The 24,059-nt window shown below is 38.7% G+C and overlaps 2 protein-coding genes across 2 annotated transcripts; one reads left to right on the top strand and one right to left on the bottom strand.

Moving 5' to 3' along the window:
* Positions 1 to 12,758: 12,758 nt before the first annotated feature.
* Positions 12,759 to 13,178, bottom strand: LOC142624633 (uncharacterized). The gene has a single exon (XM_075798291.1). The coding sequence runs from the start codon at positions 13,176 to 13,178 to the stop codon at positions 12,759 to 12,761; it is 420 nt and encodes a 139-aa protein (XP_075654406.1).
* Positions 13,179 to 19,250: 6,072 nt separating this feature from the next.
* Positions 19,251 to 20,905, top strand: LOC142640771 (hydroquinone glucosyltransferase-like). The gene has a single exon (XM_075815027.1). The coding sequence runs from the start codon at positions 19,300 to 19,302 to the stop codon at positions 20,722 to 20,724; it is 1,425 nt and encodes a 474-aa protein (XP_075671142.1). The 5' UTR covers positions 19,251 to 19,299; the 3' UTR covers positions 20,725 to 20,905.
* The last annotated feature ends 3,154 nt before the right edge of the window (positions 20,906 to 24,059 follow it).

Here is a 24,059-nt window from a genome sequence, read left to right as displayed (position 1 = left end):
TATTATAAACTATCCTCGTATTTCGTCCGAGGAGGAATTCTCAGTCTTACTTTTGCAAACAACTCTTTAATTTGTCCCATTGGGCCCAAAGCCCGTCCTTTCCCTGATTGTCTAAACCATCCTTAAAATCTAGATTACAAACCCATCCTCTACAAATTTATTGTAAAGAAAGGCCTTTCAAGCCCATCTCCCTCCAGTCATAGTTTGGGAATTTGAATTGTGTCCTTACAGGTACTATAGAAGTATTGCATAATTACTTGTGTCTTACTATAAGTCTAGAACTTGTATTTATTGATATTTGTCTCCAACTTTGTCTCTTTTTTATTAAAGAAGGCTCTCTATTACAAGTGTCCAAATTTGATTGGAAGAAAGATTTATCTTTATTTTGTTGCTCAAAATGACATTTGGCAATTTTAATTGTCAATTTAGATGACACATATAGCACCATTTGATTTTCTCTTTGGTATTTCATTTATGGGAAATGCTAATGAATGCCCTTAAGGCATTGGTTAATAATCCATTTAAAGAAAGTTTTTATGGGAAAAGAAAAGAAAACAATTAATGTTTTAACAGTTTTTTTTATTTCCCATAAAAATGGTGTCAAAACTTTCCTAAATTTGATTGTTAACCAATGCCCTAAGGGCATTCATTAGCATGACCCTTCATTTATTTAATTTAGAGGCACATGTAAATTTAAAGTTGATCATTGTAAACATCCTATTTTGCAATTATCTATTTTAATTTTTTACATTTTTTAGTACTAAGGGTAAAATGGTAATTTTATAAATGAAAATTTTCAAAATTAACATTGCTCCTAAAATCCATATTCTAATTGGTCATAAGAAATTAGGATAAATTAGTCTTTTTTGGTTCTCGAAACAGTGCTAGAATCACAGTTTTATAAATGCTTAAAACTGATTAGTTGATCCATGATCTTACTATACACATGCATGCATAAGATTATCTTAGGTGAATTTCGGCTTTTTTTTTTCCCTTCTTTTTTGAGAAACACACACACGAGGAAGGAGAAAAGAGGTTCTAACATAAAAGCACACACAAACAAAATTATATTAAGTTAATATTGTGAGATCTATGAAACAACAAAAATTATTTTCAAAAAAATTATTATATCCTTTAGATTATGTATTTATCTTAATTAATTAATTGATAAGATGTTAATTGAAGGGCACAATTAAGAAAGAGTCCAATCTCATTCTAGATTCAATTTTTCAACGAATTCCATCTGTGCGTACTAAAACACTTAAATTTGACTAGCTAGAATTCCCCTTTTTTTATATTAAATTTGTAATTTTTTTGGAGGATTTTTTAAAGACCTTTTCTTTGGAACTAAAATACTTCAGCTCTAGGCCCCTTCAATTGTTGCCTTTGCCTTTTCATCTTGTCATTGCTTCTCAAAGACTCAAACTCAATTTACTTTCTCAATCTCCTCTCTTCCTCCATCTCCACCCTCTTTGGAGGCCCATTCGATATCTTCATAATCAATGAAGGAGGAACCAGTGGCTTTTGTTGCTGTTTAAATTAGGAACTCCATAATTGGGAACCCTAGAATCACTCCTTGCGGAAACCAGAACTTCCCTAATAGCCGCTGGTTGTACTCATGCATTATTTCATTATTATGTGTGAAAAGTTTTGTTAAATTTTGTGTCTATAGAATTTTTTTAAAAATATTCTACGTGGTTAGTTAGTAATTTTGAATCTAAAACAAGATAATAGAGTTTGAGTAATATTAATTTTTTTAAAATTATATTTAAATATGTAAAAGTCCTCAATTCATTTTTCATCTAATGCTCCTAAATGCATCAAGCAGCTCGTGTATTCGTGTTGAGTTTATTGTAACACAAAATTTATACTTCACTTTTATAATAAAAATGTAACCATATTCTTCATTTTTATAATAAAGATGTAACCCTTAAAATTGTCAAGCTAAATTATATAACCTTTGCATTTGTCTGTTTCTCAATTTTATCTTTATTTTAACATATTTTTAAAGATCAAAGTTCAAAATATTGAACTGAATTTTTTATATAGTAAAAAGGATGCCATGTATAACTTAATCAATGAGATATTTCTTTTCTTTTTAGGCATAAATGCACTTTTAGTCCCTACATTTTGACCCGATTTCTATTTTGGTTCTTACATTTTATTTTTACCACTTTTAGTCCCTAAACCAATTAACGCGTTCTATTTTGGTCCTTAACGTCAACCAACTAACAGAAAATGCTGACGTGTCTATTAAAATAATATTAAAAAATGCTACTTTGACATCCACATCAGCGTCCACTCAGCATCTAATTTAAAAAATTAAATTTATCAGTTTAAAAATATAAAAAAATTATAAAAAAAAAATAATGGATTCAGATCTGTTTTGTTGGGGCTGAAACGAACGTACGAGAAGCATTCTCCGAGGGAAACGAATGCACGAGACCCAGTCCTGGTGTTCCAAAGCTTGATCGTGCGGTCACGGGAAGCCGAGACGATCTAACGGTTGTTGATTGAGAAAGCGACGAAGAGGACGTCTTTGGTGTGGCTAACGAAGTAGCGGGAGAGAGCGAACTGGCCGTCGGAGGAAAGAACCACGTCCTTGAAGAAGTGGGAGTGGCCCGTCCTTGGTGAGGTTCCAGAGGCTGATGGATTTGTCGCGCGAGGCAGTGACGATGATGTCGCTGTTGTCGGTGCACATAGTGGGCAATCGATTTCTCTGATCTCTAATGAAATCTGCTCCCACAAGTGCTTGTCTTTCTCATCTCACTTTCTCTTTATCTGGGTTGAGTTTGCTGTATTCCTATTGGATTTTTGATAAATTTGAAAAGGGATAATATGGGTTTGTGAAAGGAAATTTTTTAGATTTGGGTGGCGGTGGTCAGCTAGGCTCACAGGTGGTAGGTAGATCTGGATTTTTTGGCCATTGGTGGGGTTTGAAGGTGGTGGATCGGTGGAGGATGTTCTTGGTCTATTGTTGTGTTTGGTTGAGTTTTGATGTTTGGAGTTTGATTGGCTGGGTCCAGTAGAGATGTTTTAGTGTTTTGGTTGAGATGTGTTTTGGTATTTTTGTGATTGTTGGGATTTGGTCGCATTTGAAGATTGTTGAGTGCTTTGCATGTTTGGTTGCTAAGAAAATGTAAGAATAGAAACAAAAATATTGATTTTTATAATTTTTTGGGCAACAAGTTATTTGAGGAAGAAGATGAACCATTCTGGGGAAGAGATGGAGAACATGAACCATTCTAGGCTTGATTTTTTGTTTTTAATTTTGTTTTTAATTTTTTTTCATTTCCTTAAAATTAAGAAATTAAGAAATTAATTTTTTTTAATTTAAATTCTGACGTGGCAATTTTTTAATGCCAAAATAGATTTTTTAATTATTATTTTACTGTGCCGTCAACCACGTCAGCATTTTCTGTTAGTTGGTTGACGGTAAGGACCAAAATAGAACGCGTTAATTGGTTTAGGGACTAAAAGTGGTAAAAATAAAATGTAGGGACCAAAATAGAAATCGGGTCAAAATGTAGAGACTAAAAGTGCATTTACGCCTTCTTTTTATGCTAGTAATTGAACTCAAAACTTATATAGATATTCATCATGATCCCAACGTCATACTTCAAAATCAAAATACCCTACTACTCAAATTTGGCAACTACACTAGAACGGTTCTTAAATTCTGGTTCAGAGAACCAAAAACTTCAACAAAAAAAATCATATTTTCAAGGAAAACTAGAGCTAGGTGGTGCACCAAAGCTAACAGAACCACCATAACAAAAGCCAAGCCTTCCACCAATGTCCCTATAAGAGGGCTGGAGAGATTTCTCCACATGTGAACTACGCACTACTACACACACACACACACCAAAAAAAAAAAAGGCATAAGGGAAGCCCCGTGACATCAGTCATAGTAAATTAGTGTATGTTTGACATTAATTTTTAACTTTTAGCTTTTATGTATAGCCTTTTAAAGTTTTACATTTTTTCTTCTTTTTTTTTAATTTTTTCAATGTACAAAAATACTTTAACACACTTTCAACAAAAAAATTTCAGTAAAAATTAAATAATTGTTCCAAATAGACGCGTACATCTCTCTTTTGGCCGTTATGGGTGATGATGCCGAAAATTGTCAATGAGCCACACGGTCCTTACATGCTCCAAGTAGAACCTGCACAACACAAAGGAAAGAAGAAGAACCTACGAAGAGTACCAGTGTGGTACTGGCCAAAAACCCTCCGACGGTCAAGTTAGAGAAATCTCTTGTTTTATAACTCTAGAGTGCTAGAGCAGGTAAATTATGCTATCTTGGTTTGTAAGGGTTTTGGGGTTTTTATAGTAGTGTAAGGCTGACGTCCACACGTTGGTTAAGAAGTTCTTTCCTTGTAGGAGAAAACCTCTTTTAATCCGCGTATCTCCTAGAATCCTTTCCTTATAGGAGTCTTCTTGATCAGGGCTAAGCATGGAGCGCAAGATGTTTCCTTTTACACGCATGCGTGGAGACTAAGTAAGGCCACGTCAAATTCACCAAAGATCTGCGTATCCCCTTCAGCTTATCCCCGTTAGCTTCCTGTGCTCGAGATACAGTCGTCAGCTTCTTGTGTCGTCGTCCAAGATGCAGTCGTTAGCTTCGAGGTGGAGCCATAGACCTTACACTAATGTCGTCTCTCATGAGTGAAGCTGACGACTTTGTTTATGACCGTCGCCTTGTCATGGGTGAGTATCAATATTACAAAATTACCCTCATCAACTACCCCCTACTCTATAGCCTTGTCAACTTTAGCTAACAAGTTATGGAGTTAGCTTTGTAGTCTTTATTATAAATTATTATTTGTTTAGAGGAAAGAAAGGTCATTCACGGGTGATTCCTCAAGTAGTATTTATTAAATGATTGGGTACGTGACGCGAGCTAATTGGCCCTGCCTCTAGACAAGCATGTCGCTTCGTCTTCCATGCATTTTCTACCTATATATATCTCCTTTCCTCCCCTCATTTCTTCTATTTCATCTTTGCTGATTGTAAGAGTGAACTCGTCATTCTGATTTTTCTTGCGCCCGTCAACTTGTTGATTTCTTCATCTTTGTTGCCATCTGTTTAGTAAGACCGTCATCCCTCAAGGAGTCGTCCACTAACCAAGTAAGCCCTTTTACCTTTGTTTTTGTCATTCTAGTTAGCCGTTAATCTTAGAGAGACTACTAACTTAGGTTCTTAGAATACCTCCGTTGCTTATAGGTAAATAGATGTCCATGAAAGTGACGAGTGAGCAATCGTCAGTCCGTGATGGAGCGGGCTACGATGAAGTTTTCCCGTCAGGTCACGAGCCTGAGGAGGGCTTCTTAAGGTCGTTAAAAAGGGAGCTGTCCGCCCATTCTCCTGACGACGAAGTGGAGAGTCAAGTTGGAAAGGAGGGTGAGGAAGTAGAGGGTGAGGACAGTGATGGTGAGGGAGGAGAGGTTGAAGTGATCGTGAGTGAAGATGACGGGGCGAGGGTAGTGGCGATGAGGGAGTTCCTGAGGAAGGAAGCTCTGGGAGCCCTAGTGATGGTCACACTCGTCCCTTTATTCTCCCCAAAATCTGGACAGTGAATGACTTTTATCCGACGATGACGACCAAAATATTTAATGGCTTGAAGGACCGCTTCAAAATTCCTGATAATATTTCAATCCGTCTACCTAGGAAGTATGAGAAATACTACTCTAGTAAGACCGCAGACGTCGGCATGTATCATGCCATGTTCTCAGCTGGATTGAGGCTTCCTTTGACGGCACTACACCGTCAGTTGGCCACCAACCTTGGTCTATTTGGTTAGCCAAATTTCCCCAAACGCTTGGAGGATATTTATAGGGGCTAAATTCATCTAGGATCATCTTCGTGGAGGAAACCGTCAGTTAACGTTGGACGAGTTCTTTTGGTGCTACAAACCACAATGCATCTCCTTGTCCAAGGGTATATATCATTTTGTAGCAAAGCAGAAGACACTTAGGCTTGTGTCAGATATTCCCGACTCGAATAGAAATTGGAAGAGTAGATACTTTTTTGTTCAAAAGACGGATTGGGTGTGCCATCGGGACAAATGGGTGACGATGCCTCATGGTTTTGACAAAACCTGAGGCATCATCAAAGATTCAAGTTTAGTACCATCTACATCTTTTAATGTTGTCTACTTGGTATCTAGCTAATGTTGATTCATGGTTTTAATGTCGTTAACGTTCTTTTATTGTGCAGCCAGTGTTTGCCCTCACATTACAGACGAGCAGGAAGCTTTCATCCGTCGGGTTTTGTAGATCCCTCTTGACAAACGTAGGTGTTGGAATATAATAACCTTTGACACTTTACACGCTTTCTGTGGTGGTCCCGAGCCGATGCCTATAGCTTGCAAATTAGACGATTACTCTCGTCGGCGTAAGTAACATTACCTGCTTCTTTCGTCCCATCGTCTTTATTGGCGTCTGCCTTCCTGACTTTGGTTTCTTGTCCTTTGTAGTAATGGAGGCAACGAGACGAAGGGCCTTAATGAGGGCAGCCGCTGCGAATAAGAAGAATAAGGAGAAGGACGGAGCGTCATCTTCTGCTCTCAAAGACATTACCAAGGGGGTTCCCAAAAGGAAGAGCGAAGGGAAAGATGACTGTCCTCTTAAGAAAGGGACGGCCATTTCCATTGGTGACGTGAAGCAGAAGAAGCCGTCGCCTCCTAAGCCCACTTATGGAGCTGGCAAAGGTCTGATAACAGGAACCGGTCCCGTCAGTAAGGGAACCCGTCGTCTTTTCACACATAAAGGCTATGCCATCAAAATGGTTGAATCAATCATCAAGGAGACGGACGTGGAACCGTGTGCTGATCAAGAGACGGAGGTGTTGGGGGCGTCAGGCCTCTTTGACCTTTCAAGGGTATGTTTTAGCTTTCTTACTCCTTTACTTTATTCATTGGCTGACGGTTATAATTCCTTTTTAGGCTTTGGTTCTCATGAAAGCCCTGTAAGACAGGTGCGTGGCGTAGGAAGGGATTATTACTCGTCTTAGGAAGCGTAATGAAACGCTAACTAACAAACATGACCAATACAAGGATGCCCTTTGCACTCTCAACAAAAAGGTCACGGAGCTACAAGAGAAGCTGAAGGAGGAGACCCGTTAGCGGGAAGAAGAGAAAGAGGCTAAGGTGGTCATGTAGAAGGAGCTGACGGCTCTAGTGGAACTGGTTGAGACAGCTAGGGCTGACGTGGTAATGGAATTCAAGGCTTCCCAGCCTTTTATTGATGCCTGCGCCATTTATTATGGTGACGGGTTCGAGAATTTCCTGAAACAGGTCAGGTCCATCTACCCACACTTGGATTTATCCAAGGTTACCATGGACGATCCCCTGTCGTCTACTCCTGCTGGTGACACCACTCTAGAGGAAACTAAGACTCCACTCGGTCAGAGCGAGATCCAAAAAAAGATGGCACCGTTTTGGCTCAACTTGTTGTGGAGAACGCTATTACTCCTCTGATCCCGTCCACTGAAGCCAAGGATGCCAAGAATCGTTCTGCCTAGGACCCGCCACCTAAAGCTGACGAAGACCCTTTGACCGAGACTGTCTAAGACCTTTAGCTTTTTATTACTTATGTATTTCGTTTATTTTCTAGACGATGTTAAGGCCCTTTTGTTTTTTGGGCTTTTTTATTCTAGACACTTTATGCTGTGGCATTTTTCTACACTCGTTGCTTTAATTGATCTTTATGTGTTTTTTACGAGTATATGTGTCCCGATTGTATGTGAGTGTGTCCTGAAGGATTATGTACATTTATTTTCGGATACTAGGACTATCCCATTTGCTTGTGGACTTAGCCTCATCCACTTTATGGGCTGATTAATAGGTTCGTCGACTTAGTGTTCTTAGCATAACCTCGTCCACTTTGTGGACTTATATTAAATTCATCCACTGTGTGGACTTAGCACAAAAATTGTCCACTTTATGGACTTATAATAAATTCGTCCACTTTGTGGACTTGGTAATAAACTCGTCCACTTTGTGGACTTGGTAATAAACTCGTCCAATTTGTGGACTTGGTAATAAACTCGTTCACTTTGTGGACTTGGTAATAAACTCGTCCACTTTATGGACTTAACTATGGATTCGTCCACTTATGGATGGTAGTATTATCTTACCTTTGTGGGATGAACTCGTCCACTTATGGACTAAGTTATGAACCCGTGAACTTAATCATGGATCCATCCACGTCAGTTATAGGTCCATCCCCTTGTGGGCTCAATAGTGAATTCATCTACTCGTGGATTTTGTGTTGATTCATCCTCATATGATAAGGTCATCCACTTTTGGACGTAATTTAGAATCCGTTCACTTAAGGACTAACTAATTCCTTCCATTTGTGGAATTGGTAGGCACGTAGAATAAACATGTAGGAACAATATAACTACGCTAGTTATTTCTGAATAAACTCCTCTTATTATGACAAATGCGTATAGAAAAATTGTTCTTTAAAGAAAAAGACCGGCCCTATGGGCTTAAAAGTACTGTAGCAAAAATTAACTAAAATAAATTGGAGAATGTAGAGTGTCACTTTTCATGTTATCATGTCTACTGGTAGTGTTTCCGGAGATGCTCGGTGTTCCGCGGTTGGTGCAACTTCTGTCCGTCTAGTGTTTCTAGGTGATAGGTGCCTTTCCTCAGCCATGACGTGATTCTGTAGGGTCTTTCCCAGTTTGGGCCGAGCTTTCCTTGTGCGGGGTCTCTGGCGGTGCCCATTACTTTTCTCAAGACAAGGTCTCCAACTTTGAAGTCTTTGGTGTTTGACTTGGGAGTTGTAGTGTTTGGCCATGAGGTCCTGGTATCGTGTAAGTCTCTGTTCAGCTGTCGCCCTGACTTCATCAACTAGGTCAAGCAGTAGACGTATGGCCTCATCGTTCCTCCCCTCGTCGTGATTGTCCACTCTGTAGCTCATGAGCCTAACCTCAGCTGGGATGACTGCCTCACTTCTATATGCCAGTCGAAACGACGTTTCTCCTGTGGGGGTTCTAGCTGTCATCTTGTATGCCCAAAGTACAATAGGCAACTCCTCTGGCCAGACACCCTTTACCCCCTCAAGCCGAGTCTTGATGATTCGAAGCAAGGATAGGTTTATGACCTCAACTTGTCTGTTGGCTTGAGGATGGGTAGGGGAGGAGTAGTGGTTCCTGATCCCTAACTGTGAGCAAAAGTCCCTGAAGGAGTTGTTGTCGAACTGCTTCCTGTTGTCTGAAACCAAGACCCTAGGGATCCGTACTTGCAAATGATGTTCTTCCAAACAAAGCTTTGTACGTTCTTCTCTGTAATGGTGGCCAGAGCTTTAATTTCTACCCATTTGGTGAAGTAGTCTATGCCGACTATCAAGAACTTCAGCTGTCTCACTGCTATTGAGAATAGGCCCATGATGTCCAGTCCCCATTGGGCAAACGGCCATGGAGCTGTTATAGGGATCAGTTCTTCCGTCGGCTATCTGATGATGTTGCTGAACCTTTGACATTTGTCATAGGCTTTGACATAAATCTAGGCGTCCTTCTGCATGGTCGGTTAGTAATATCCAGCTTGAATCAATTTATGCACCAATGACCGTGACCTTGAGTGGTTGTTGTAGATCTTTTCGTGTACTTCTCTCATGACATAATCCACTTCTCCAAGGCCTAAATATCTTAGGTACGGTCGGGAGAAACCCCTCTTATAGAAGACGTCCTTTATTAAGACGAACCTTGCTGCCTGAACCTTCAGCTTTCTAGCGGCTTCTTTACCGTCAGGTAGTGTGTCGTCTTTTAAGTAGGAGGCTAAAGGGGTGGTCCAGTTGCTCTCGGAACTCATTTCCTGCACGTTGATGACATCTATCAGTGGTGAAAGCTAAATAAAGGAGAGTAACTTGTTGGGAATGAACATGTGTTCTGCTGATGCGGCCTTGGTAAGACAGTCGGCTTGCTCGTTTTCTCCCCTAGGGATTTGAACAACCTTGGCTTGTAGGTCATCCACCCTTCTCTTTGCTTGCTCTAGGTACTTCTTCATCCTCTTGCCCTTACATTCCTAATCACCATTTACTTGGTTTGTGACAACCTGTGAGTCATAATGGATAATCATATTCACGGCTCATACTACTTTGGTGAGATCTAGTCCCGCTATTAGAGCATCATACTCCACTTCATTGTTGGTCGTAGGGAAGTCGAGCCGAACCATGCATTCGATCTTGTCCCCTTCTGGAGAATGAAGTACAATGTCTGCTTCATCAGCCTGTCTGTTGGATGACCCGTTAGTGTGCATACTCCATTGTGGATGCTCTCCTGCCCCCTAGCTTTCTGCATTGGTGAACTCCGTAACCTACCCCTAATGGCAGTACGCATGCAGTATTGTATATCGAATTCACTTAACTTTACTGCTCATAATGTCATTTGTTTGGCAGCGTCAGGATTGCTCATTACTCGCCGTAAGGGTTTGTTGGTTAGGATGATCACCATGTGAGCTTGGAATTATGGCTTAAGCTTACGGGATGCTGTAACTAAAGCGAAGGCAAGCTTCTCCATTCGTGGATATCTTTCCTTTGCACCTCCAAGTGCCCGGCTTGTGTAGTACATGGGTCTCTGCACCCTGTCTTCTTCCCTAACCAAGGTCGCGCTGATGGCAAATAGGATACCACTAAGTAAAGGAACAGTTCTTCCCCAGTCTGGGAAGGACTTAACAATGGAGGGGACTAAAGGTAGGCCTCTAGGTCTTTGAATGTCTGCTAACACTCTGTAGTCCATTCAAAAGATGTCTTCAGCGTACGGAAGAAAGGTAGACACTTATCCGTCGCTCTTGACACGAACTTGTTCAGTACGGCTACTTTGCCATTGAGACTTTGTACTTCTTTCACGTCACCCTTCTGAGACACCATGAATCCTAGGAACTTTCCTCCCGTTACCCCGAATGCACACTTGTTTGGGTTGAGCTTCATGTTGTAAGAGCAGAGGGTGTCGAAGGTTTCCTTGAGATCTTGCAAGTGATCGTCCTCCCTTCATCTTTTTACCATCATGTCGTCAACGTAGACTTGAACATTTCTCCCAATCTGCTGTACGAACATCTTATCCATAAGCCACTGATATGTTGTGCCCGCATTTTGTAGGCCGAATGGCATGACTTTGTAACATAACAAACAAGGCCCTGGCTAGTTATGAATGAAGTCTTCTCTTGATCTGCTTCATCCATCTGAATTTGGTTATATCCTGAAAATGCGTCCATGAAGCTCAGCAGCTAGTGTTGGGCCGTAGAGTACACTAGGAGGTCGACCCGCGGGAGGGGGTAGCTATCTTTGGGACATGCTTTGTTCAGGTCCGTGAAGTCTATGCATATCCTCCATTTTCCATTGCTTTTCTTGACCATCACAATGTTTGCCAACCAGCCGGGTAGTAAACTTCCCTAATGAAACCTGCCTCTTGTAACTTGCAGACTTCTTCTGCTACAACCCGATCTCTCTCTTGGGCGAACACCGCTTCTTCTAACAAAAGGGTGGAAAGGAAGGAGACACATTTAACCTGTGCACCATGACTGACAGGTCGATTATTGGCATGTCTTCGTGGTTCTAGGCAAATACGTTCCAATTCTCTTTAAGGAAAGTTGTAAGTGCTTGACGGACCGTCGGGCTAGCGAGGGTGCCGATCTTGGTTGTTTGTTCTAGTTGGGAATCGTCAAAAAGTATCTCTTCAAGTCTTTTAATGGGCTCTGCCATTATCCGATGTTCTTCTATGTTCATGGCCTGGAAATGGTCGTCCATTTCTATCATAGCCATGTAGCACTCGCGTTCAGCCACCTGGTTTCCTTGTAGTTCTGCTACTCCATAGTCAGTAGGGAATTTGATCATTAAATAGTAGGTCGAGGTTACAGCCTTCCACGAATTGAAGGTAAGTCATCCTATGATGGCGTTGTAAGCGGATGAGCAATCGACCATAAGGAATGTTATATTCTTAGTGATCTGCTGGGGGTAGTCGCCTACTGTTACGGCCAAAGTGACGGTGCCAAGGGGGAAAACCCTTGTTCCTCCAAAACCAACGAGCAGAGCGTTCGTCAGAACTAGTCGCTCCCTGTCAATCCTAATCTGCTAGAACACCGGGTAGGTAAGGATGTCGACTGAGCTACCATTGTCAATCAGGACTCAATGTGTGTTGTAGTTCCCTACCCAAATGTTAACAACGAGTGCATTTTCGTGCGGGTGGGGGAGACGCCACGCATCTTCTTTTGAGAATTCAATGACGGGATTGTCGATCCGTGTCATCTTGGGTACGAGGCCTGTTAGCTGGACGTTTTGAATCATCCTGAGGTAAGTCTTAAAGGTCTTTTTGGATGAACCAGAGGCCGCAACGCCCCCAACGATCATTCTTATATCTCCTATAGGCGGCCTAGGACGCTCATTCTCTCGTCGGGGGATCTGCTCTTGTGGTGGATCCGTCCTTTCTTTGCTAACGAACCTCTGCAGCTTTCCTTGTCTTATGAGTGCTTCTATTTGTTACTTTAAATCATAGCATTCGACCGTGTCATGACCATGGTCATGGTGGAAGCGACAGTACTTGTCCCTAGACCTTTTATTGGGATCTCCCTTCAGCTTGCCAGGGAATGTCAGAGCCCTTTCGTCTTTAATCTGCATCAAGACTTGGTCGATTGGGGCAGTCAGTGGGGTAAAACTTGTGAACTTTCCAGCGGGGGGCTTGGAACACCTGTCCTCCCGTCGCTCTCTAGTCCTGGCCATCTTCCGCCCCCTATCTAGCCGTATGTCTTCCTATCTCTCTTTCTTCTTAGGCCTCTCTTCTCTAGCCAGTAATGCGTCTTCCACGTTCATGTACTTAGTTGCCCTGTACAGCACATCTAACATGGTTTTTAGGTCGTTCTTGTATAGGGAGAATAGAAACTTACCCTTTCGTAGCCCATTCGTAAAAGCGGCCACGAGTATCTTGTCGTCATCTTCATCGATCGAGAGGGCCTCTTTGTTGAAACGAGATATGTAAGACCTCAGTGTCTCGTCCTCTTGTTGCTTAATGTTCATCAGGCATGCAGTGGACTTCTTATACCTGTGCCCCCCGATAAAGTAAGAGGCGAATTGGGTGCTTAACTCCTTGAAGGTACTAATAGATTTAGGCGTTAATCTATTGAACCAAATTCTTACCGGTCCCTTCAGCTTGGTGGGGAACGCTCTACACATGATCTAGTCCAGCACCCTTTAAAGGTGCATCAGGGTCTTGAAGGACTCCAAGTGATCTAAGGGGTCCTTGGATTCGTCACAATTTTCCACTTGTGGCATTCAAAACTTCGGTGGGAGGGGGAACGAAGTGATAGGCGCTGTGAATGGCGAATCAGTTCGATGGACCAAGTCATCGAGGTCGCTAGACACTCGTCCTCTAAGGGCATTCATCATAAGGTCCATCCGTTCCTTCATCATCTGCATCTCGGCGACTATGTGAGATGGAACCGTATCAGTGACGGATGGGCGGCTTGTGTCACATCGTTCCAATTTGCTTGGGGCATTGCTACCCTCCAGCCCTTCTTGGTTCCTTCTCTCAGCGTTGGTGCCTTTTTGGTCTTCCTCCTAAGTGTTAGCGCTCGCATTCTTTTGGCGCAGCTGCTCTTCCAAATCTCGGTTCTATTTGGTGAGGTGTTCATCGGCGGTGGCCATAGTTTGGACCTGTCTCTCGAGTGCGGTCGTGTGTGGTTCGTCTCCTTGAGCGTTGTTGGTGGTCGTCATCAAGCGAGTAAGTACCATGCAACTCTTTGTCTAGGAAGCGATAGTACAGCTTTACAAGTCGCTAATTTCCCACAGACAGCGCCAACTGATGATGTCGAAAATCGTCAGTAAACCACATGGTCTTTACATACTCCAAGTAGGAACTGCACAACACAAAGGGAAGAAGAAGAACCTACGAAAGAGTACCGGTATGGTACCGGCCAAAAACCCTTCGACGGTTAAGTTAAAGAAATCTCTTGTTTTTATAACTTTAGAGTGCCAGAGCTAAGGTAAATTATGCGTACATTGGTTTGTAAAGGTTTTAGGGTTTTTATAGTAGTGTAGGGTTGACATCCACACCTTGGTTAAGAAGTTCTTTCCTTATAGGAAAAAACCTCTTTCAATCCGCATATCTCCCGGAATCATTTCCTTATAGGAGTCTTCTTGATCAGGGGTGAGCATGGGGTGCAAGATGTTTACTTATACACGCATGCGTGGAGACCAAGTAAGGCCACGTCAAATTTGCCAAAGATTTGCGTATCCCCTTCAACTTATTCCTGTTAACTTCCTGTGCTCAAGATGTAGTCGTCAGCTTCCTGTGCTTGAGATGTAGTTGTCAGCTTCCTGTGTTGTCGTCCAAGATGCAGTCGTTAGCTTCAGGGTGGAGCCATAGACCTTACACTAATGTCGTCTCTCATGAGTAGGGCTGTCCAGACAACCCGCAAAACCGACCCATCCGGCCAAACCGACCGGACCCGAACCGTCCGCCGCCCGATCCGACTACTCCGGCGGTCGGCGGCGGGTCCTCACTTTACAAAACCGATTTCGGCGGTTCGGGTGCAGGTCTTTTCCTCCAATACCCGAGCCACCCGACCCGACCGCCATATCTATGTTTAAAGGTCTGAAATCTTCAGTTCTCACTCTCAGACTCAGACTCAGCTCTTCCTCTCACGATCTCTGCTACCCTTCGCCGATATGACTCATCTTCGATCTATTCCTCTCCATCGTCGACCAATGCCTCTCCATCGTCGATCAGCGCTCTTCGTCGTCGACCTCCGCTCTTCGTCCACAACATCCCAGCTTGTTTCATCTCTTAGGTTCGTTTTGCTGTGGATTTGTGGATCTGTTCTCTGGGTTTTGTAATTTGTTCTTTGGATTTGTAGATGTTTTTTGGGTTTTTGTTCTTTGGATTTGTGGATCTGTTGTTTGGGTTTGTAGATCTGCTCTTTGGGTTGTAAATCTGTTGATTTTGTTCTTCAGGAATCAAACTTTAGTGTTTGATCTGTGTATTTCGGTCGAAATCAAAGCCGACCGCCGCCCGTCCGCCGCCCGATCCGACCCGACCGGTGGCTGTTCGCGGTCGGCGACGGGTCTGAAAATTCTCCACCCGATCTGATCGGGTCGGTTGCGGGTTGGGCACAAACCCGACCCGGACCGACCCGTGGGCAGCCCTACTCATGAGTGAAGCTGACGACTTTGTTTATGACCATCCCCTTGTCATGGGTGAGTATCAATATTACAAAATTACCCTCATCAATGGGAAAAGTACTTCAACCATCTTTTATTTGTTTTCATTGCAAATTCCAAAAGCTTTGTAGGTAGAGGTGTTCTGGGCCCGTTGTTTGTTTTCTCTGCTTGTAGTTATCAGCATTGCAAATTCCACTAGCACCTCAGTATTACTTTATTTAAAAGACCATACTCTCTCTCTCTCTATGTCTCTTTCGTAAGCACTCGTGAAATCATCAAACTACCAATAATGTTTCAGTCACTGCAATTTTTACAACTCTTTTGAGGTTACGAATTTGTTTTTTCATATGACCCACATCATTTACCATCATTCACAATTTACTAACATACATGTGAAAAAAAATTCTAAAACATACTATCTCGATCGAACAGACTGTCAAACCATACCATTGTTCGAAACTCAGGGGGAGGTGAAAAAAAAGTTACCATTGTTGGTTGGTTATTTTCAATGCATACGTTTTCTTATGAAAAAAACAAAAAACTTTTATAGAGCACTCACACCGACCAAACACATCTCTGTCTATATATACAGTGCACCACAATGTTTGCCCACAGCTTGAACTCACAAACCCAACATTCAACAATATGATGTGGATGTAACATAGGTTGTTCAATGAAATTTTACCACAAACCCAATAGCCAACAGAAGTCACTCCACGTAACCATTGTTCCCACTCCAAGATCTATTATAAGGTTGACGTTACATAGGTTGTCCAATGAAATTTTACCACATAGCGTGAAAAAGTGTCAACATTTAGTTTTTTTGGATTTGTTTTTTAATTTAAGAAACTAAAAAAAATACCAAATGGCGATATTTTTGGGACATCGAACAGCACAATCTGATAGAGTTAGACGAAATGACTATATTATCTAAAAGTGATGGTTCCAAACTTCCAATACCGAAATGAAATCAAAATTTATAAAAGTGAATCGAATTTTATAATAAGTTATAGGATACCGTGTATAACTTAATTAATCACTGAGATATTTCTCCACATGTAAACTTCGCGATACAAAAAAACTGCAAAACAAAAGCCATGTGACATCACACGTTACATCTCTCTCTTCTTTTTTATTTTGAATTGGTTAGAAATGTCACTACATAAATACCCTATCTCACCCATTCTCAGGCGTTTGAACCAAGGCCTCCATGTTCTCCCATGCACTTAAGGCATGAAAAGGCCTTTTCATGCCTTAAGTGCATGGGAGAACATCCAGCTTAACTCACCCGATCACTACATCTCTCTTTTGGCTATTCTTGAAATTATTTTTCCAATGTTTTTTCATTGTAAATTCCACGATCACCTCTGTATCATATTACTTTATTTAAAAAAAAAAAAAAAAACCATCTCTCTCTCTCTCTCTCTCATTTTTTTTATTCAACAAAAAAGGTCAAATTCTAGGAGCAATTCACTTTTCATCTTGAAAAGTCAAACTCATGCGCTAGATGACCACGTCAATTCTAGTACTAATATAATGCATGACTCGAACACAAGAACTAATAAGGCAAATGATTTGTTGGACAACCAAATTCTCAATACGGATTAGCACATGTCACATCATTCATGCTTTGATTAACACTCTTATGATGCAGGATACAGAAGCAACAAGAAGCAGAACACGTCTACTTTTAGATTTTAGAAACAAAACATGTTTGCTTATAAAAAATAATTTTGAATTTACGAGAATCCTTGAATCCACAAGGAGAAAAGTGTTTAAAATCCACCAAAGAAACAATAGATAAAAGATTGAATTTTTATTAATTTCAATAATACTTACAAACATTTATAGACTTGGAGGTCTATTTAAAGGCTTTGTAAAACTTGACAGATAAGAAAATATATTTTAAAATAAATCTTAAATAATATCTAACCATAATAGGAACCAAAATTAACCTAAAAAAATATTAAAAACACATAAAAACAAGGAAATAAATACCCTAGAACTAAAATTTAAAAAAATTATATAACAATACCAAAATTAATAAATGACAAAAATTAAATAGTAGATTTTGTCCTACATTAGACCACTCCACTTGAAAAAAAAAAAACTTCCCCTCAAGTTGGTAGTTGAGATTTGAAATCTTCCATGCCAAACAAACAAATACTTGGAATACCTAATTCCCTTGGTTTTCTTTCCAAACTTGCAACTCATCAATTGTGGAAACAAATTAACTTCAGATTCTCTTTCCTTAGCCTTCATGCAATTGACAATATTTACCAAATAAGAGTCAATGACCGCATCAAATCTTTCAACCCCAATAAAATCAACAAATTGTGATGTATCACTTACTACTAAAATATTAGGATCATGAGATTGACAATCATTGAGCTCCTTAACAATTTCCCTTTCTATTATTTCTTCTTCAATGTTTTATGCCATCTCGACTTCATCTTTCTGTATAATAAGATGTTCAATAATATATAATCTCCTCCATAATCTTGATTTTAGGATCTTTTTCTATAATGAGACTTTCATGAACTTCCTTATAAATTTCTATATTTTCTTCAAGAAAAGTAATTTTTTCAACATGCAATAGCTATTCTCTTCCATCTTAAAAACTTTTAGGGCATATTTGGTAGACTGTAATAGATATTGTAATGTAATAGCTATACCTATGTGTTATCTATCAATAGTTTTATTATGTTTTTATTACAGGGAATAACAATTTCTTATGAATAGCTATTTTTTAAAATGAGGAATAATTATTCCTCTTTAAAAAGGTTGTAATAGCTATTCCTTAGTAGGTAAAATAATTTCTAACATTAAGGGCATATTTAATAGACTATAACAGACACTGTAATATAATTTTTATTTTTATAATTTTGTTATTCAGTAGTTTTATTATGTTTTTATTATAGGGAATAGTATAGTCATTACTTATGAGGAATAGATATTCCTTAGTATGTGTAATAATTTCTAATATTAATATATTTTCAAATAAAAATTTTTTTCATATCCACGTAACAATTATGGAAATAAAAAATTATCAAAAAATAACTCATCTCTCTCAAATTAAAAAAATATTCTTTTTTAGGAAATATAATTTTATGAGTGAGATATTTCCTAGGATAGATCTTAAGTTTTATTTTAATGTTACAACTCATAGCTAGGCTAATGAATATGTTTAGTTATTCCATTAAAATACATTTTATTCCTAATAATAAAGATTACCATTCATATTTTCAAATTAACAAACTTTCCTTATTCACGTAACAATTATGGAAATAAAAAATCATAAAAATAACCAATTTCTCTCTCAAATTCAAAAAAAAATTATTTTTTTAGAAAATATAATTGTTTGAGTAAGATATATCTTAAAATAGATTTTAAGTTTTGTTCGAATTTTACAACTTACAACCAAATTATAAATAAGTTTAGTTATTCCATTACAACACTTCTTATTCCCAGTAATAAAGATTACAATTCATGTTGTAATCTCTATTTAGTGTAACAAATGTGCCCTTAATGTTAAAACGTTCAAAATTATTACAATTATTGAATTTGGGGATTTTTTTTTCCATGGAAAGACACCATGAATCAAGCGTAAGTCAAGCTATTTTCCTTTTTTTACGAACATAACAATAGTCTATAAAATTAGTTTGATAGAAAATGTGTAAGTTTAAACTATAGAAAAAACACTCCAATATTAAAGAAAATCCCCAAATAACTTGGGAAAAAAAATGACCCAAAAACAATATCACTCTATGTGCATAATAATAATTATCTAATTTCTAATGAAAAATGTTATGTTTATAACCCTTTCACACAAATCATAAATGATAGATTGTTAGTGACTGTTATAGATAAATAAAAAAGTAATTTAAGTGACCAATTTTAATTAGTAACAATTTACCACCTATAAATTATTTGTTGAGAGGGGAAGACAGCTCTTTTCATTTCTTAAGAAACTTATTTTTAAACCACTCAATTAAAATAAATAAATAAATAAACTTTAAAGCATTCACAAACCCAACCACCCCCCGGGGAAACCCAAGTCTCTATCTATATATTCACCTTGAAACACAAAATGTTTGCGCACAGCTATAAGCCTTAAGCTCTCAAACCCAACAATATGGAACACATCCAACAGAAGCCACCCAACGTAGCCATTGTTCCCACTCCAGGAATGGGCCACCTAATCCCACTTGTTGAGTTCGCCAAGCGACTCGTCCTCCACCACGATTTCTCAGTCACCTTCATTATTACCACCGATGGGTCACCCATGAAACCTCAAAAAACTGTCCTTGAAGCCCTTCCTGATGCCATATCCTCCATCTTTCTTCCTGCTGTGAGTTTTGATGACCTCCCTGAGGATACTAAAATTGAGACCCGGATTGGGCTCACTTTAACGCGGTCCATCCCTGCTCTACGAGACTCGTTGAAGGTCTTAGCTGAGTCAACTCGGCTAGTGGCCTTGGTGGTTGATTTATTTGGTACGGAAGCCTTTGATGTTGCTAAAGAATTCGGTGTTTTGTCTTACATATTTTTCCCTACAACAGCAATGGCTTTGTTGTCAGTCTTTTATTTACCAGAGCTTGATCAAAAGTTCTCATGTGAGTATAGAGACTTGCCTGAACCAGTCAAATTACCTGGGTGTGTACCTGTCCATGGGAGTGATCTGATAGACCCGCTTCAAGATAGACAGAATGAATGTTACAAAATAGTTCTACACTGTTGCAAACAGTACCCTCTTGCTGCTGGAATTATGGTCAATAGCTTCATGGATTTGGAGCCTGGTGCTTTTAAAGCTTTGATGGAAAGAGGAGACGGTAAGCCACCCGTTTACCCAATTGGACCGCTAATTAAGTCCGGTTCAGATATTGTGGTTGATGATTCTGGCGCTGAGTGCTTGAGATGGTTGGACAAACAGCCACATAGGTCAGTTTTGTATGTTTCATTTGGTAGTGGTGGGACTCTTTCACCTGAGCAACTAAATGAATTGGCCTTAGGACTTGAAATGAGTAGACAAAGATTTCTTTGGGTTGTAAGGAGCCCACATGAAAAAGCAGCTAATGCCACTTACTTTAGTGTTCAGAGCATTAATGACCCTTTTGATTTTCTTCCCAAAGGGTTCTTGGAGAGGACAAAAGAGGTGGGTCTAGTGGTGCCCTCTTGGGCTCCTCAAGTCCAGGTCTTGAGTCATGGCTCGACCGGGGGGTTCTTGACCCATTGTGGGTGGAACTCAACCTTAGAGAGTATTGTACATGGTGTGCCCATGATTGCATGGCCACTCTATGCAGAGCAAAGAATGAATGCTGTATTGGTAGCTGATGATTTGAAGGTTGCAGCGAGGGTCAAAGTGAATGATGAGGGCCTTGTGGGACACAAAGACATTGCAAACTATGCTAGAGGTCTAATGGAGGGAGAAGAAGGAAAATTGTTCCGGAGCAAAATGGAAGAACTAAAGGATGCAGCTGAAAAGACTTTGAGCCTTGAAGGGTCGTCTACAAAATCACTGGCTGAAGTGACTCAGTTATGGAAGAGACACCAAAAATGATGTACTTTTTTTATATTTGATTTGAAAAAATGATGTACTTACTATTAACTAGCAATCGAGATTTTAGTATCTATGTAATTGTGCTCTTGCTTGAATTTCGTTTAATTTGTGTACTTTTCTTTGTCAAATGCCAGCACTCCTTATTTTGCTAAGGAAATAACAGTTTGGGAGACTTCTCATACTTTTTTATTTTATTATTATTATTATTTTTTTGTTTTTATGTTTGCACGTATATACTCACATTATTCTGTTTCCTTCCAGCTAGAACTTATCTGGAATCAGGACATTAGAGTTTATTGCCTTCGTACGAAGATACATCGTGCAGAGCACGGCGGAGGCACGTTGTTGGGTGGAGGGGCCATGGCCTCCCAAGGTCAAAATATTTCTATAATATGGTCTAAAACTTTAGTTGGGGTCTTAAAAATTAATAATTGGCCCCTCCAAAATATATTGGGTGGCTCCAAAAGTATGGACTTCAAATTTAAATAATTTAAATCCCACTTAAATGTAGCTTGGTTTCTTACTTTTTAACTTTTGCGTAACCTATGTGTGCAAGTGTGAAAACGTGCACTGTGCAACACCAAACCTTTTTTTGTTTTTCTTTTTAATAGCCCATGCAGCAACACATTAAAAGTCCACGGAAAACCCATGATCATGAGGGGCAAAGAAAAGAAACTCACTAAAAACGTGTACTGGGCTTTAATGAGTTTTTTGTTTTTTTTTGTTCTTCTTAGATCTTCTTTTTAATCTTTAAACTTCACCCTTTACTTCTCTTCAACATCATCATAATTTTTTTTCTTTTAAATTAGATATAATTTTCTCTCATCATCATCATATATCATTTTTTTTTTTCAAAATTGATTTGTTTTCTTTTGGGTTGAATTTTGGTGCCAAATAAGTTGTTCCAATAGTGATTTGTTCATAGAAGATAATTTGGGTTTGTTGTAGAGGGAATATATATATTTTTCTAAAAATTCTCTTTCACAGTAGAATCTTCTCAAGTTATGTATAATGATTTTAGTAAATACGTATGCTATACATAGTATTAAAAATATATATTTTATCTGCTTAAATTTTCAATTGTATGTTAAGGTTGATTAAGGCTAAAGATAAATTTTTTATTGTGCTTAAAGGAATAGTTAACTATAGGAAGTGAAAGCCATACATTAGAAGGATTATTAATTAACGTAAAATTATATGATTTTTTCTAGATTAATTTTTTAACCATTTTATTAAAGATTAAGGAGATGCAAGATAATGGATGATTTTATTCAATGAAAGATCATTTTCAAGCATAACTTTGATGGGAGATGCTAAAATCTTCATTAAAATATTTTGTTCATCTTTATAGCAAAATATATAATTTTTATATATTCATTTGAGTTTAGAAATATTATATTTTTTTAATTTGATAATTTTATATAAATAATATATCTATAAAATGATGGCTAACATATGAATGTATAATCCGGCTCCCCCTGTGAAAATTCCTAGCTACACCCCTGCAGAGCATAGACCGCTTTCAAAGAAGCATACGTGTGCGATTGTAATTGCAAATATCACAAACGAAACATCTCAAGTTAAGGGTCTGTTTAGATACCGCTTATTTTGCTGAAATTAAAAACTAATGGCTGAAAGTACTGTAGATAAAGATAAAAGTTAGCTAAAATAGTACAGTGGACCCATGAATAATATCAAAAAGTGCAGTAGGGCCTATGAATAGTAACAAAAATAAGCTGAATAGTAAAATAATTTTCATTTTTCATCATTATCCAAACAAAGACTTAGTGGTCTGTGCAATTGGAATTGTTTGGGAATTAAGTTGGACACATGTCAATAATGAATACGCAGAAACATTCTAGTGGTTTTAGAGCATTAGACTCAACTCTTACTCCTATATTTTTTCTGTTAAGAAAAGAGAGGTGATACGTACCCAACATTTTTGTTAAGGTGAATAGAAGTGTGCGTGAGAGAGAGAAAAACTGTATCATATCTAGTTGGTTAAGCATGTCATAATTGAGCATCAAGTAGTTTCCCAAGCAAGACCACGCAAGGATTACAGGATTAAGCGTTGTTTATTTCACAGTCACTTTACATACACAATACACATACTCACCACTTTTACATATAAATTATAATTTAAAATCTCGAATTTCAAGTTGATAAGAAGTCGTAACTTCAATTCATGATTTTAGTTTATGAAGCTGAGTGCGTGTATCATGTATTCATTTGTAGGCAACATAAATTTTCCTACCAGATTAGCTAGGGACTCAATTGATCTGAGCAGATAGTTGAGATGAACAGGTTTTATTTTTTTTCTCTATAACTTTCTCTGATGAGAGTCGTTGATATGTGACACGAGTCACATGACTCATGTCCAAATTCCAAAGAATCGGGTCCCAGTTTCTGACTTTCACTAAAAAGAAAGTAAAAAAAGAAAAGAAAAAAGTATTGGGTCCCAAAGCGCACTAGTACTTACCAAAAGTAAGAAAAAACAATGAATGAAGTTCGTCAAAGTACTACTCACAAGTAGCGTTGAATCTATAGAATACGGGATGTCCTTACCAAATTAGCTAGAGGACCATAGGGATTAGGGACCGAATTGCCACAAGGACAAGAATTCATTGTCGGTGGTAGACATTGGAAAGCAAAGTCATGTACGTACGTTCCAAAAAAGGCACGGTAAGAATAAAGTATGGGTTATTGGAAACTTTTAGTAAGCCATTTTGAAACTTCAATGGAAAAATAAAAAAAAGTACTGAACTGTTTTGGTAAGTTTGTAAGCACAGTTTGTTTTCTATCTCATACTCACATTTTTATATTTTAAATAATATTACATATATTTTTATTCACTTTTTCGTTTACATATATTTCAAAAAACTACAAAAATCTCATCTTAAACTATTCTACCAAACACCTCCTTAATTTTTGGTAATTTTTTTTACAAAAAAAAAATAGATAAATAATGTCTTAAAAGTATATATTTACTGAATCTTTATTTACCCAAAAAAATTTTAATTAAAATTCTTCAATATACTTCTCGCAAGTAGCATTGAATTTGAATCTCATAAATTTGAATCTCACCTCAAACTATATAATCTTAGAGATTTAAAAGAAAACTTGAATTGAAATTCCCATCATTAAAAAGAGAAAACTATTTGTGGGGACAAAAGGCCTAAGATACGTTTTTAGGCCATGGACTTGAGCCGAGGACATTTGTTTGTCCTGATCGATGACGGGTTAATGGTAATAACGATATCAAACTTACAGTCCCGAAAGCAAATGCAGCGGATGAGGTAAATGTAAATAATCTGAGGAAGACTACCTTCTCGGCT

Source organism: Castanea sativa, chromosome 1 (assembly GCF_040712315.1).
Source record: "Castanea sativa cultivar Marrone di Chiusa Pesio chromosome 1, ASM4071231v1".
Taxonomy (NCBI): domain Eukaryota; kingdom Viridiplantae; phylum Streptophyta; class Magnoliopsida; order Fagales; family Fagaceae; genus Castanea; species Castanea sativa.
The sequence above is the reverse complement of the archived record's forward strand: the minus strand, read 5'-3'. Positions and strand labels throughout refer to the sequence as shown.